Raw genomic sequence first — 16,923 nt, 5'->3', positions numbered from 1 at the left:
CCAGCAGGCGAGGACAGTTGGTGCAAATGGCGCAAAGCGGAAGCTAAAGGAGACCTGGATAGTTTCCACCACAAGAAGATACCTTTGACTGAAGAAGTTCAAACAGTCATCAAACCAATCTACGAAGATTTGTCACGAGATGATCTGTTGAACAGATGTTTAGGAGCAGAGACCCAGAATGACAATGAGTCGTTAAATGCATTGATCTGGACTTTCGCTCCTAAACACCTTCATTGTGGGGCCAAGGTCGTAGAAATAGCCACTTTTCTGGCTGTAATTATTTTCAATGAAGGATTCAATGGCATTCTCAAAATCCTAGTGACAATGGGATGTCAAGTTGGTCACATATGTCCGGTTTGTGCCGACCGCCGTAATGAAGCGCGAATTTGGCGGTCCGAACGATGATCGACTGACCTCGCTAAAAGAGCCAGAATTGAAACCAGAGAGTAACAATCGCCCTTATAAGACTTTTTTGAAGAAATGGAGGGTGCTCTCTATGGACCAGGTATAACAGATTAATGGTGAGTTAAAATTTTACTGTTCATAATCACATTTAAATTTTCAAATGCGTTTTTCTCGAAACTGCATCTTGAAAATCGGCTGCCACCATAGTTCAAAATCTATTCAACGAAATTCTTTGAAATTTTCACGACTTCTTTAATACATATTTCTATGGTCCGCAAACTAGGATAATTGCAATCGGACGGGTCGTTTTTTTTTATTCATAAAAAAAGCCGTAAAAAAACACCAAAATCCAAAAAAATAAAATCTAAAAGCCCACCAAAAATTTACCTTTTAATATTTTCTAATACCATAGTTTGCGGACCGTGGAATATTGTCCACATTAAAATGCAATTTAGTTTTTTCTCCTCAGAGGAACACAGCGCCCTCCAGCGTGGCAGCAGAAAAACACCTTTTTTTGGAGATGGGTGCATAAATTGACACGTATTCTGAAAACTGGCTACGATATGAAGCTGAAAATACTAGAGATATCAATAAACATATACTGAAAAAATCACGTTTCTATCTTTATCCAAAATATTTTTTCACAAAAAGGCAAAAAACGACCTTCACACGGGATGACCCCCTTAAGTTGTGGGCGAGCGTAGGTTGGCAACGTTTCCGAAAAGGATAAAAAGAGTGCTAGGTAAGCAAGATGAGATTTTTTTTAATGACCTGTGGAAATTTGAAGGGATAATGAGTGACCTGTTATGTAGATTCACTAGCAATCCACAGCTGCACAGGAAATCTGTGTCTAAGATTGGAGTGCTGATAAGTAGATGCGCTGGCTCAAAGAGTCGTAAATTGCGAGGCGACCTGGTACCGCATTTTGGGTCGCAGTCGCCAGAACTCCCGGCAAGTGTAGTTTTCTTGATGAGAAATTGCAGGGGCTGGTGAATTTCGCGGCCTTTTCGTCGACAATCAGGTGAGAGTGAACACTGAAGCCATCCACAACATAAGCCTCCGCGACACCTATAAGAGGGAAATGAATGCCGCAATAACCGCAGTCAACAGAGGACCTGGAGATGAAGCACCAACACACCACAATCACCTGAAGAACGTTATCGTGGATACGGCCACAAACATACTTGGCCTCAGCCGCAAAAAGAGTCGGAACGGCTGGTTTGAAGATGAATGTAAGTTGTGAAGATAACGGAAGAATGCCGCATACCGAGTAATGTTGAATTCTCAAAGAACGCGGGCGCGCGCCAAGACTTATCACGACCTCTGTTGAGCGGGGAAGCGACTTCACAGACGGAAAAAGGAAGCCTGGGAGAACCAACAAGTCTGTGAGCTAGAAAAGTACAGGGAGGAACCACCAGGTGCGGAAGTTTTACCAACAAGTCAGGCAGGATGAAGCCTTATACACCGCGATTCTCATCCTGCCGAGAAAAAGAGGGAAATCTGATTTCCGACAGAATGGGCATATTAGAGCGATGGGTTGAGTACTTTGATGAGCTACTGAACAACCAGAACATCGGCGAGTTGGAGGTCCCGCCAACTGAAGATGACGGACAAATACAGCCACCACCAAGTATAGGAGAAACAATCCGTGGAATTCATCGACTTAAAAATCATAAGTCGCCAGGAGCCGATGGAATTACAGCCGAATTGGTTAAATATGGAGGCGACCAGTTACACCAAGTTGTTCATCAACTTGTGGTCAAGGTATGGGACAGCGAATCATCAGCGACGATTGGCAACGAGGAATTATCTGTTTCATACATAAAAAGGGAGATATCACACAGTGCAGCAATTATAGAGGTATCACGTTGCTGAGTACCATCTATAAGATACTCTCCACTACCTTGCTAGGCCAGATAGCCGCATACGCCCAGAACATCATTGGCCCATACCAAAGAGGTTTCACTCCAGGCAAATCAGCAACAGATCAGATTTTCTCTCTGCGGCAAGCGATGAAAAAACTGTTGGAATATGGACAACAGTTGCACCATCTGTTCATCGACTTTAAAGCCGCCTTTGATAGCATAGCCAGGGTAAAACTGTACACGGCCATGGGAGAATTCGGTATCCCGAAGAAATTAACAACACTGACTAGGCTGACCCTGATCGATGTACGAGGCCAGATAAAAGCAGCAGGATCACTATCAAGACCATTCGATATCAACAACGGTCTACGACAAGGGGATGCCCTATCATGTGTCCTCTTTAACCTGGCCCTCGTTGTTCAAGACTATGATCTTGCCAGTCCTCATATATTCCTCGGAAACTTGGGTTCTTAACAAGAAAAGTTACGAACTCTTGGGCGCGTTCGAGAAAAAGAATCCTCCGAAGAATTTTTGGCCCCCTACATGAGGATGGACGATTCCGTAGCCTACACAATGACGAAATCTATGAGCGATACCATGACCGTCCGGTTGTGGATAAAATCCGGCTCAATAGGTTACGGTGGGCGGGTCACTTAATCCGTATGGATGAGGATGACCCCACCAGGAAAGTCTATAAGGGCAATGTCTATGGTAGAAAAAGAAGACGAGGCAAACCCTGCCTAAGATGGAGGATGGCGTAGGTCAGGACGCCAGACAGCTTTTAGGGATATCGAATTGGTGGACTTCGGCGCAAAACCGGGATGTCTGGAGTTCCTTATTAAGGCAGGCCTAGACCGGATACCGGTTGTTGCACCGTTGATGATGATGATTTCGTCGAACCTTCGATGGTACCAGTATGCCCGGTACTTCCCGAAACTCCCGGCCACCTGCTATCCAATCTAGTCATACTTCTCGAACGCAAAGCGCATACAGCCTCTGCCAACTTAGAAATAGTTGCAGTTAATGCTGCACCTTCTGCGGAAGCTGAACCGCCTGGCTTGATGTTTCGCGAGACGTCAACAATGGGACGCACATCGACATCAGCCTTTTGTCCGCGGTGGCGGCTAACGTGTCCAGAGATCCCTAATGCGCACATGCCAAGATGACTTTTATATTCTCTGGAAGTTTTCCCGCTTCTATTCCGACACGAATTTTGTGGTAATTTTAGTTTTCAAATTAATATTGTTAAGAACTTTTAGTAGCTCTACACCTTCTCCCATCTAGTCTCCCTTGAATTCTGGACTTCTCTCTGAGGTTTGCAATATTTTTCGTACTTGTTTCATATCGACTACGAGTACTTTAGATAGTTTGCGTTCCGTTGAAAAGTGCATTTTACCCAAACTGATTCGAAAAGTTTGATGCAGTAGCTTTTTATCAACAAACCACTCGAAAATACGTTCAAATGCTCTTCAATTCGCGCAAACTTGATAGTTCTGGATTTGTCTGCGTTTTTTTTTCAGGTTCAATAAATTTCGCTTCGATAGCCGTCATATCAAAATCATCGACTGTACCAGTGCTTTCTGTATCCAGGCCGAATGATCCAATTCTTCTGAGCTTATCGATGAATTTTCTCGACATCGTAAATTAATGAATAATTTCTGATTGCATTTGATTGATTTTGGCGATTGGTTCTAGACTGAAACATATTCATCATTCCCTACTCCCTACACTCACTACCTGTTGTGATGGAACACTATGGACGGCAATATATCCTTCCAATCGCAGTCTTTTGAGTGATTTATTTTTCCGATTTCCACCAATAGTAATCGAGTATTGAATTGAAGTTGCGGTAACGGCTACTCCCACTGGATACTATCTAATCAATTTGCTGCTCATAGTAATGAATTTGTATCGAACCCAATTAAGATGGTGGAAAACTTTTCCGGTTGGACTCAAGTATTCTTTTACAGTGTTTACAGCTTATTTTGGCGGGATGCGTTAATACATATGTATATATATATATATTTGCAAAAATAATTTCTTAGAGAACTTGCCGAAAACAATTCTTCTAATTGTCTACCTCGTCATATCTTTTAATTAAAAACTAGGAACGGAGTGGAAGAAGGTGAAAACCTATCCTGCAAAATGCTAAGTAGTTAACTCGTAATGACTTGTCTCGGAAGATAAAGGTCCAAGTAGACCTATTCCTATAAACTTCCAAAAAAACAGTCCGACCCTTTCCATTACACTCTGAAAAGAAAAAAATGTTGGGGGAAAATATTTAACTTGAAAGTTTCATGTGAGCCTTTATTAAAAGTTTTCCTCATGAATTCGGAGAGAACTGGAAAAATTGGGAATTCATTGGAGACGTACCCTGAAATGTTTATATGGAGGGAGAGACTTCATAAAACATTAATGTGAACCAGAAAACCCACTTTAGACCTATATACATACGCGCTAAACAAAACTGCTTGCTCCATCAAATAGTCATTTATGGCGCTACGCCCTTGATGATAATGAGAAAATATGAAATTGCAGGAAAACTTGCACTTAATGGCTGGTAATTTGCTGTTATGTATGGAAATGTTGTTCTTAATTTCAATTTTTCTACTTCACAATGAAGGGAACTTATTGTTGTGCTTGGGGGGGAATAATTCCCGAGGCGATGAAAACAATAGGTGGTCACGGAGGAACATAGTCGCGTTATTTATTCATATACATATATGTATGTAGATTCCGATAATCTTACCATTTATTCTTTTGCTCACTCCTACAAAATGAGAATCAATGAGGTTTGTCTCTTTACGAGTTTGTCTTCAATCAAAATCTCATGTTTAGGATCCTGCCAGAAACTAGACCTCAAAACACAGACAAAATGTTCCACTCTATAATCAACAGTAGCCTGTACTGCTTCCATTTGCAGCAAGAAAGAAATCCTCTCCTTTTTGTCAATGCAGACAAGAGTTAAATCCACAATTGACGCACCTTTTCGGCATATATATACGTCACTTTCTTTGGACAGTATTGTACATATTAAATTCCGTGTGCCTTCTTCAACGAACAGACTTCCACAAAAATCCTCGAATTCGTTCAATGTGTGACTTGGAGGCATGGATTAGATGTTCACATATACAAAGCAGATTTATAACTTCAGTATATCGGCAAAGTCTGGAACCCATATATTATCGCCAAGGCTTCTTTGGTATTCTGTTATATATTATGATATATCAATTTTAGACTTAACTACAAATAGTAGACAATATCTAACCTCTTATATATTATGGCAATACCTACCACCGATTGGTCAGTGGGCTTACCTTAAACTACCCTCGATTTATGATTGAAGGAGTCCTGAGTGTGTACTCACTTTTGCCTTGATAGCAATGCGACCGAAAGTGGTTGCGAAGTGTGAATCATACTCAGGCCGAAAACCACCTATTGCTATTCTCGCAGAGATGCGATTTGAGTACTAGTTTCACACGACGTGAAACAGACTGTAGAGCATTTTTGAAATCACCAATTCGAGCATTGATTCCTTCCAAAACTCCTAGGCATCTAGGATATCTCTCGGTTGTAGCTGTGATATGGAGCTCACCAATGCAATGTCGCGGATTACTTTGATTCGGCACTTATTGAAACTAAATTCCAATATCACGGTAGGACATACCAACTATGCATAACCGACTTTTCAGATAGTTCTCAGTACCATACAAAACCACGGAGGGTTCAATAAATTTCCTTGGAAAATGCCCCTCCGTAAATGTTGGTACCCTCAGATGAACGCATTGACAACGTGGTATGCCACCCTTTCACTTGCTAGCAACTATACTAGTTTCGGATCAATGCAGAATAAACGTAGAGCATCTATAAGTCAGGTGTGCGGGATGCTGTCAAAGGCCTTGGCGTTATTGATATAAAATTTAAGTCAATTTCTATGGAGTTCAGTTGCCCACCCTTCAACCACCGAGTCAACAATGAGTTGCACTTTGCAACCTCTCCGTCCAAATCGGTAACCCTTTTGCTCCAGAGACGAATATCGGTGATCTCAAGGCGCGCCCTTCCTGTAATAATGGAAGACATGAATTTTTAAAGGGTTCACAAGTAAGTAATGCCCGCAACGAAGAAGGGTGAGAATTCCGCCAGGTGACTAACGACCTACTTTATACTGTATATTAACTTACCCTGTAAATTTTTACCAGCAATTCTTCATCGATCCATGCTAAATTGATGCATTCATACATAATGGCATGGTAGGTATCCCCCAGGATGCTGAGCGGATAGTACTCGAAGATCGCCCCGATATACCTTTTTTCCTGTTATCGAAAACTACGCAATCTAAGCGCTTTGTTGAATTCATTGGCCAACCTGCTAACCTGAAAAACTAGTTCCTCGCATATGTTGCATTCTGAACATATCTGAATTAATTTTCGCATACGATAGAAAGTTTGTGGATTGTGTCGCTGATAATTATAACGCAGCATATAGTGCGAGAAATTATCGCCCAATTTTAGATGTAACAAACAGGTACAGCAGGCAGAACTATGCTTCTAGTCAATGTGGCGCCTAGACGTCCAGCAGCCCTACAATTAAGGCTTCGACGCCATACTTGATCCAATCACTATGTCATATGGATCATCTGTATCGGACCTTACTCTTTTTTTTCTCTTTATTTTATGGGTTTATACTTTACACCTGATTGTCAGTTGTAATAGCTTCCCCAGGGAATAATCTGCAAAACTCCAAATTAATTGTTTGTATCTTACCTACCATTAACCTACAGCACTTTACACTGAAACTATCTACCCCTCCTCTTTCACAACCGGGCTTGCGAATGGTTACAATGGGGTCATAGTTCGGCGTGGTTGAAAGGTAACACTGAAGTGGGGGACTATATCTTATTATTTCACCTTTATTCAATGTTTCCTGGTCACTCCTCAGTGAAGTATACGACATTTACGCAGTCTCTTTATTGTTACCGATTTTTTTCCTCCATTTTCCAAAGAGTCTGTGCTTCAATTTCATAACCAACGATTTACGTGGTGCGAATGATAAGCTCAAAGCAGTGTTTCAAACAAAAAATTTACACATTCATCCATAACGACTAGGATTCTACCACAGAGCAATGAAAGGCAGAGGCTGGCGCTCTACCCCCTCAACCATCCCGCTGTCAAAATTTTATTGATTTTTGAAATTTTGTTAGTTTAGTCTTTAAAAACAACTGCCATTTTCATTGCTGGTCTTTTTGAAAATGGCTCCTGTAATTTTTAGGAATTTCAGCCAATTTTGCGTATGCTCAACACGCTATTGGACAAATATAATAGTACACTACAATTTTGTTTACTAGTAGCTCCTTGTTATGAGAAAATGTGGGAACCTGAACCGAAGGCAATGAGGCTCCAATATGCAATCCTAACTATTAGGAGGAGGCAATCCTAACTATTAGGAGAGGCAGAAGTGAAAAGCTGGCAAAAGTGATGTCAATGATCGAACTCATACCAGCTTTAACGTTATATTTGTAATTCCTAATCCCAAAAACGCAAACGTTTCCAGTAGCTTTCGTTAGTATTCTTGCTACACCACCGATGACTAGTGCACCCGTAATATTTGCGTCTATCGCCATATTGTCTACCAATGTCTGGATTTCTTCTATTGTCCAACTGAATCTTACATAGCAGCTGTAAAACTTAACGCCGTTTATTTTAGCCCTGAAGAAACTTCTAATCGCTCTTCAATTTTTAGGAACGGTTGTTCCTCGCATGCCCATATAGCGACCGGTTCGCTCTTGTCATGAATCCACTCATTATTATCTGGTATTTTGTATAGTTCGCTGATTAGAACCACGTCCGCTCTCTCGTCTATTACAGGTTGTGCCAGGAGATCTTGAGCCGCCTCGCAGTGATTGTATTACCTTCTTGTTGATTTCGAAGTATTCACGGCCCTCATGATAACCGAACATTTATTATTGCCTATGTGGCCTGTGTCTTTTGTCTGATCTTTTCTACGTGATAATGTTTTATTGCAGTCCTTTGCTATATGGGCTTCACTTCCGCATCTCCTGCATAGCTTGGAACGATCTTCCTAATTTTTACAAAGTTTGGCACTCTTCCAATTGCAGACATTTGAAACACTTTCTAATCCTTGCGTGTTCCTTCCGCCCCCCCCCCTCCCACACTTTTACTTTTCCTGTGTCCAGAAGCTTCGCGCTTTCTGCAGGAAGGACAAGTGCCGCAATTTGTGCTTTTCGCAAAGATACCGTCTCTAAAGTTACTCCTTCTCCGACTTCAAACTGAGAGCGAATGGCCGCGTCCCCCTTCGTAGGGATTCCATCGATTTCTTTACTTTCGACGGTAATACGATGGGTTAGGGTTCTAACCTCTGCTTGGACGCCCAGGGGTTCTCCAATGGTCTTTCTATACTCAGCTGAGTTTAATCAATAGATCCCCATTTTGGTTCCTTGTAATTTTGGACACCATTTTGCTCATTTGCTACAATTTGGGGTCAGCTTGCACGCTGCGCAGTATATCCGTATACGACATTTCTCCCGTGTTCTTAATGAAAATAGCGTTGGGCCTAGGGTTTTGGGGTTCTTTGGTCTTCTTCGTTATCCGTTTCTTGGTAACTTTTGTCCAAATTATTTCTCTATCGTCCATCCAGATTTATATCATTTGCATTCTCCATTCGCGGCTTCTATGTCAATTCTTGCTTGCGTCTCAAGTTCGAGGAGTCTCCATTCGGGATACTCTCCCTCTTTACCACGGAAGCGTTTAATCTGGGAGTTGTCTGCGAGGATTTATTCTTCCGAATCGCTTCTTTAGCTTTGTCTTCACGCCATTCAATCTCCGCCAATTTATAGAGAGCTCTAATACTCTCAGTTGCATCCCTTATTGGTTGAAAAATGGAACGTCTTTTTGCGTCCTTCAACATCACGACCAATTTCTTTATCAATGTTCGGGTGTCTAGTCACTAGGTGATCCCATGGTTATACGTGCAAGCAAGGAGGCCATGAAAGAGTTGGCGCAAGCGCTCAAAGCCGGATCAGTGGTAATTAGATATAGTCCATCTAAACCTACGCCACCAGCCTAATGGTGACAAAACATTGAGCGTTCTCTGAGACCTGCATTATTTAAATTTTACATTAGCCTGAATGCCATTTCGGTTAGATTTCACCCTACTCGGTAACAGAATGTTGCAAATGTCAGCCCAAAGTCAACAATCTAAATCATATTCCAATACCGTGTGCCGTGTACATTGCGCTCCTTGGGTATATTTTCATTCTGACCTTACCAGAGCTTTTTATACCTACAGCAGGTATGGCTTAAAACCTTGTTTTCCGGTGCCAGAAATCCGCCGGTACTTTCTTTCGTTAGCTGCAGATGCAGTGCCCGACGGTTACCATGTGGAGGTGAGAACGGGGCGCTGTGAAATCAAGCTTGTGATCGAACTTTGACGACTTGAAACTTGTCGACGTTGAATGTTCATTCTTCATTGCAGTTGCAAGCGAGTTGCAGCTTACTTCGCGCGATATTAGAGGTTTGGATTTTGCAGCAAGCGGCAAACGTGTGGAGACGGCTTAAAACAAGCCACCGACGTTATTAGTTGCAGCGAGATTGCATGTTTGTCGGTAAGTTGCCGTTGCAGCGAGACTGCATGTCTGTGGACAAATTGCGGTGACTGCAACTTGTCTATAGACGTGCAATCTAGCGCCAACCAACAACTTGCTTGACAACTTGCCTGGTCTGTGGCTAGTGTAACGCTCTTGCACACCATGACGATACTTTAAATTAAGCCAGAAATTTCTGAAGGTTTGGAGTTTGCAACAAGCGGTAAATGTGTGGAGCCGCCTAGAGAAGGCGCTAAATCGTGAAGAGATGATACCCGGGGAATCGATTATAAGGGCAACGAAACTCTGACGATAGAGTATGAGGAAAACCTTAACATGCGCTTATAACCGTTTTCTGTTGCATATTGAACTGCGCTTATGTAAAGTAACTTTGAGCAAACCAGTCTGAATCTTGCCAAAGTCTCTTCCTTGCCTTTGTTTTTTTTCTTGGACAAAATCTGTGTATTCGATTTAAAAAAATCAGTGGTGTCGAATCAGTTAAATGAGCTAGGATTTTTTACGAAGGAAGATCTACAAGACCAAGAGTCTGTGTCCTGGTATGAAGATTGTTCGAAGCCACAAGATTGAGATAATTCTGCACCCAGGACCTATTTGTGGCCGTCTTACAACACTAGGTCTATTACCAGAGAACAAAAGCTCAACGGACAAACAGTTGACTATGTATGTGTAGCTACCCTTAAATTCTTTATGTCCTCCGCCGATGCAAATCTAAAGGATCTGACAATGTAATAACAAAATTAGGCGATCTTGAACTCCTAATATGTTTTTATGCAAACGGTCAACATATGTATTTGTTGATGGAGTAGCGAACACTCAACATATTTGCTGGTCTAATGACCGCGAACGTTGTGCCTGATTTTATTTTTTTATTCTGCCCAAATATACTGAGCTGATTAGAGACTGGCAGGCACTAGATGAAGTTCCATTGTCAAACAACCGTTACTTAGAATTTATTCTGACTATTACGGGCGAACAAACTGTAATTCAAGGACTGAATTGCAGAAAAACGGTTTTGGCAAAGTGTCAATAAGATGAAGCTTCCTAGGGACTTTTTTGCTAGAAATTTAATTAGAAACTCCGAATCCCATGGTTTTAGAGTGCTTGAAAGTGGCTTTCGCCACTGCTTCAGATAAATGCAGTAAACAGAAGCAAAACCCATTTAGAACGCGAGTAACTGGAAAAAATAGAGGAACTTCAAGCCTCTCCAGAATCCATGAAGTTATGAGCTGACCAAATCTTTGTCTCAGAACTTTCAGCAACTGTCAAATTGAGGCAATGGAGACTCTCCGAAAAGCACACCACCCGGAAGAGCAGATGGAAAAATCGAGCAAATCCATCCAGCGTTAATGTATTGCAGCAACCGCTAGTCCTATCCTTTGAACATTTTAAAACACTTCACATAGATGGCATCAATCGAGTAATATTAAAATAAGTTATAAAGACAGCAGCCTCTGGGAAATATTTTCCATGTTTGTCTTGCTCTGGGAAACGTACTCACCTTTTGACGCAACGATAAGGCAATTTTCATACCAAAGCCTAGGAACAAAAGCTATTCAAGGCTAGACAGGTCAGATTAAAAGAGAGACTGATTAAGCGTCGTAGGCTCGTACCCGTTAAGGGAAAATGAACAAGCACGCAAACATAGGAAGCCAGATGCGTCTGATTTTCCATCCTCGGTTTCCATATATATGTATAATATAATTCGGGAAAGCGAATGCACGAAGCAAAGCTATTTTCAAAGGAAATGTGCTATCGCGGAAGCTGTTGATCGAGACCACGGAACGGACAGGCTTTCAGTAATTCCAAAAAAACCACGATGATGTTATTCATAAAAAGGAAGGCAATTGAAATGCTTTGCAAATGCTTTTCAAAAGTGAGAGGAGTAACCAGCTAGCTCTCCGAAGAAGTACGCAAATAGTCACCTATGCATCCGCGATGTGGTGGATTAAGATAAGTCGAGACATACGAATTTTCACTGAAGAGATATTAGGAGAACTGATCGGAACCCCATAAACCTGTTTCATGGAAGATATAAAGTTATCTCCAAGCGCATAGAAACTTGGAATAGATAAGAAGAATGCATGGGGAGATATTCTGAGGTTTTCCACACTGCTGGCTTACTCGTGATCTTAAGCGCGGCAACCTCGGTAATTGACAACCTATTGAAGGATAAGCCCAAAGCTGTCTATAGGCGAAAAGGGCTCGATTGCATTAAGTGACTTTTTGGTTGCTCCAGAAGTCGTTCGGAAATGCAGAACTGTATATCTTGGTTCAATATGGTAAAACTACTCCGAATATTCACTTTGCCGTAGAGGGAAATTATATCTCAAATGCGTTAGAAAAAGAGATTTTAGTGTCAGTAGCATTTACAAACGCTGCTACTAAAAACTAGGAACAGACATGACATTAGGACAACAGAGTAGATACATCAAACTTTTCCTGCTATCAAACAATCTGCTGCGAAGTTTGTTCTGTCGAAAAACAGGAAGGTATGAATAATCATTGTATTCTGATTGGCTGATTGATAGAGATATTAGAAAATCCATCCTGTAACGTGGATGGAATGGAATGGAATGGAAATTCACAGAACACCTTCTATAAGTACCCTATCTACGAGCATTTCAATCGGTAGATCAATCCTACTAAGCATTAAGAAATCTGGACTATTACGTTTGAAGAGGGTGTCAAGTATAATGAACCAAGTCAAGTCTGAGGGATCAGAGGCTGGGCCTTCCCTCCATCCTATACACTTACAAAGCGATACACTGTCAATATCCCTTCCTCAATAGGAAACACGAGCAAACAACCCGAGAAAATAACTATAAAACGGGTGAAAATCTCTCAAGAGGCATTTCAATTTTCATAAGTTCATGGCTACCACCATTAGAAATTTGATACATCATTTGCAAATAATATTTACTCTCTCCATTCATTTCCGTTTTGACAGCATTTTCCACTTACCATCTGTATATCTTTTATCCTTGACAGGCAATTGTTGTTTTCGAAGCAAAATATATTTCACCCGATGATGCCGCTGGCAATTTCGAGCCAACTAACCTTGTTAAGCCGATTCAGGAGGTCCACAATACCAACAGCATGGATGACGACCAACAAATGCTCCTTGACATCGAACAGAACATCGCAAATTTGGAGAAGAGTCTTCAACGAGGTACAAATAGAAAGTCTTATCAAAGGAAGTTGGGAAAGGGGAGCTCTTATCTCGCGATAAATTAATGTTCACCGTTCGGGGAGAAGTCATTAACTAACTTTTAACCGTATTGTTGTTTACACAACTGAAAAGGATTCTTAAACCGATGAGATTGAATGATGTAGCCAGTCCTGATTTCTTAGGAAACTGATTTTTGATACCTGGCCGAAATGCTCTTTGTGTACGGATGAGACACTGCACGTGGAACAAGATTTGATGTTTTAGTTTTAATCCAAAGTTTCGAAAAAGAAATTTATCAAGAAAACTTTGGAGATTTTTTACAGAATTTACGGATAAATCTAATCTAATATAATTTGGGTTATTCAATCTTAAAGGTAGATAGAAACTATGTTCGAGACTTCCTCAACTTTCCACTAAATGAAAATCGACACATTCTGAACGAAATAACGTTTCCTTTGAACAAACAAAAAACAGACAACCAGCAGGAGACACCCAGCAAAAAGCGGCATATCCTTAAACGAGTTATATCATCGTCTCAGGGCAATGGTTACGATAGGAATGATGGAAAACTCGATAAAGCGGGAAAGTCGTCGTCACGTGAAAAGAAAATGACACTGAGAACGGTTAGAAATTTGATGAAACTTGGAAAACAACGTCCCCGCTCACAATCCCGGGATAGCAGTACAGAAGATGAAGGACGGTAAGTCGTTGCCAGGAAATTTGCTCATGTCTGTGTATATCAAATTTCTTAAGGTTTTCATTAGGTCGCCGCTTATTGTTGAAACGGATCAAACTGGACTCACCTCGGCTACCGATGGCGAGGATGATTCGAAATCACAAATGTATGACACAGGACAATCGAATGCATCGAGTGACGGTGAGGAGGAGAAACATTACGATAAAGGGAAAATGTAAGGCTACACTTGATACAGAATTTTCTTTTATTTTTTCCTCTCAATTTTCTTACATGAGCTAACTTAGTCTATGTTGTTTCGTAACCTTGTTGGGTAACGTTGTACCTAGAATTGTTCTTCTGTTTTCTCTCAATTCCAAGAACATTGTTAACATCCTTCTGGTAATTCAATATGCATACCAGCACATTGAATTCCGTATTTCCAACAGTTCTGTCTGTGTATACGGGATATGTTATTCTAGGCATGATGTCTCTCATCAAATACTCATTTGACCACTACACACGAAGAGGTATGCAAACTTACCATTAGACGATCCATTATAACCCAACTGTGTGAACTTTCTGGAACAGTAGTCCAAAAGCCTCAATGCAACCATATCCCTCTCCGCCCTAATAACAGACGCCTCTCCCCTAATGCCTGATTTCCACTTCACTGAATCTATTACTCGACATTCTGCCGCAAACTAACATTAGTTTAATTACTTGCAGAGTTAAAGTGCTGGCACGAACTGATGACCATCTCAAGTCGCAGGATTTCCAAGTTTGTGTGACCATAATTGAGGCCCGACAACTGCCAGGACTCAACATGGATCCCGTGGTCTGCATCCAAATCGGTGACCAGAAGAAGTACACTAGCGTCAAGGAGAGTACAAACTGCCCGTACTTTAACGAGGTAATTTGTGCTTCTGCTGGCAATCAGCGCAAATAGGATCCTGCCCGAGGCTTATCGATGTCGGGCAGACCGCAGTGAAGCTCGTTAATTTAATGTTACTTTTTCCAGTATTTTGTTTTTGATTTCCATATGCCGCCCGTAATGCTCTTTGATAAGATCATAACATTGTCGGTAAGTATCTGCATGCGTTACGAGAGTATCCACGATTTTTTAATTAATTTAATTGGTTTCATCTGGAAAAGTAAGGGTGGGATTTAGAAACGTATAAACGTATGACGACTGTATAAGCAAAAGCAAATTCTGGTAGCCTTAGGAGGTTTGTACAAAATTAAATGTTTAATCTGGATGGGCCTTTCAATTGGCAAAAAGGAAATCATACAACTGGAGAAGATAAGCTTTGCCTTTTAGACTAGAGAAGAAAAAAATTGCCAAGGATGAAGCTAGCTTTTTAGGAATCACTAATTTTTAAAGCATAACGAACTAATTTCAACACAATGTCTTGGGAAACATTTTATAGATTCGGGTGTCTCAAAACACACAGAATAATAGCACACACATACAGGTCTCCATTTAGGTAAAGTATCCATGCAAAATATAAGTCAAGTTTGCGAAGCATGCAAAAACATTTTCATTAGATGGTACCAATTGCGAGTGGATTTCCTATAGTCTCTGCGTCTGCACGTAAAAGGGGGAACTTCAAAATGATTATGTGCAACACAATTGTCTAAATTAAGTTTTATATTCAACGGCAGTTACATGAATGTACTCATAAAGTTACATACTATCTAGGGACATTAAAATTTAAATGCCTTAGGCTTAATTTTTTGTCCCACAAAACAAATCTATCCTCATATGTGCTATTTGGTGCCATTTATTTGTAACCACAATTAGAATGAAGTAAAACAAGGATTTATTACACAAGGGAACTGCTTGGATTCAGGGGCCAGTTTCTAATAAAATTATAAATCTTCGCAGTAATAAAAAGCTTCCTGCCTTGAACAAGAAAAGTTTCAACAATTTTCTTACCGTAAGCCTCATAAATATAAAGTTTTAGTTTCTGTATCCGTTTATGAATGCAGGTTGATCAAGCACACACCAAAAATAAACCAATTGCGTAAATATGAAAAAGAGGCTCACAGTAGTACGCCAAACCCATCTAGTGGAAGGGAAAGGTTCGGGAGAACTTGGAATAGGAAAACTGTAGCGAAATTTGGTTCATCATCATCATCATCAACGGCGCATCAACCGGTATCCGGTCTAGGTCTGCCTTAATAAGGACCTCCAGGCAGCCCTGTTTTGCGCAGAAGTCCACCAATTCGTTATCCCTAAAAGCTAACTGCCATCTCGCAGGATCTACCTCGTCTTCTTTTTCTACCATAGATATTGCCCTTATAGACTTTCCGGCCTGGATCATCCTCATCCATACGGATTAAGTGACCCGCCCACCGCACCCTGTTGAGCCGGATTTTATCCACAACTAGACAGTCATGGTATCGCTCATAGAGTTCGTCGTTATGTAGGCCACGGAATCGTCCATCCACAGGTACGGGGCCAAACAATTTTCGGAGGATTCTTCTCTCGAATGGCAAGATCATTATCTTGTACAGTAAGAGCTTTGACCCTGTAGTGCGGCGTTTCGAGCGGAAGCTAAGCTGAAATAATTCGTTTGACCAGAACGATTTGATGTTGTTGGTTCTTTGGTTTTTGACACTGACGTTGCCACCATGTACTTCGTCTTGCCTTCATTAATGTGCAGCCCGAGATCTCGCCCCGCCTGCTAGATCTGGATGAAAGCACACTGTAGGGGGGTTGGTTGTTTTTCCCATGATGCAAACATCATTAGCGTAGGCCAATAGTCGGGTGGACTTGAAGAGGATGGTGCCTCCCGAAAAGGATTCTTAAATCACATCTTTATCGCGAATCAGTTTCTCAAGGGCCAGGTTAAAGAAGAAGAGTGGTCTAGTTGCTTTTATCTGACCTCGCACATGGGTCAGAGTCAGTCTAGTCAGTCTCATCAATTTCGTTAGGAGACCGAATTCTTTCATGGCCGTATACAGTTCTACCCTGTCTATGCTGTGTTAGGCGGCTTTAAAGTCGACGAAAAGATGATGCAACTGATGGCCATATTCCAATAGTTTTTCCATCGCTTGCCGCAGGGAGAAAATCTGATCTGTTGCTGATTTGCGTGGAGTAAAACGTCTTTGGTATAGGCCAATGATGCGATAGCGGAGAATATCTTATAGATATTTAGCAACGTGATACCTCTATAATTGCTGC

At 41.2% G+C, this 16,923-nt stretch overlaps 1 protein-coding gene across 6 annotated transcripts in view; it reads left to right on the top strand.

Annotated features, from left to right (window-relative positions):
- LOC119657361 (otoferlin-like) overlaps positions 1-16,923 on the top strand; it is a 375,508-nt gene that overhangs the window by 293,235 nt on the left and 65,350 nt on the right. For 5 of the 6 annotated variants that reach the window (XM_038064236.1, XM_038064235.1, XM_038064234.1 and 2 more), the window contains 5 exons: positions 12,880-13,060; positions 13,535-13,760; positions 13,825-13,971; positions 14,463-14,646; positions 14,755-14,817. In XM_038064236.1, coding sequence (XP_037920164.1) covers positions 12,880-13,060; positions 13,535-13,760; positions 13,825-13,971; positions 14,463-14,646; positions 14,755-14,817 — 801 coding nt within the window. Of the gene's footprint in view, positions 1-12,879; positions 13,061-13,534; positions 13,761-13,813; positions 13,972-14,462; positions 14,647-14,754; positions 14,818-16,923 lie in introns of those variants that run through there. The other variant, XM_038064239.1, reaches the window with a different exon arrangement.

The sequence above is a fragment of the Hermetia illucens genome, chromosome 5 (assembly GCF_905115235.1).
Source record: "Hermetia illucens chromosome 5, iHerIll2.2.curated.20191125, whole genome shotgun sequence".
NCBI classification, from domain to species: domain Eukaryota; kingdom Metazoa; phylum Arthropoda; class Insecta; order Diptera; family Stratiomyidae; genus Hermetia; species Hermetia illucens.
This window is presented reverse-complemented; position numbering and strand designations above follow the sequence as displayed.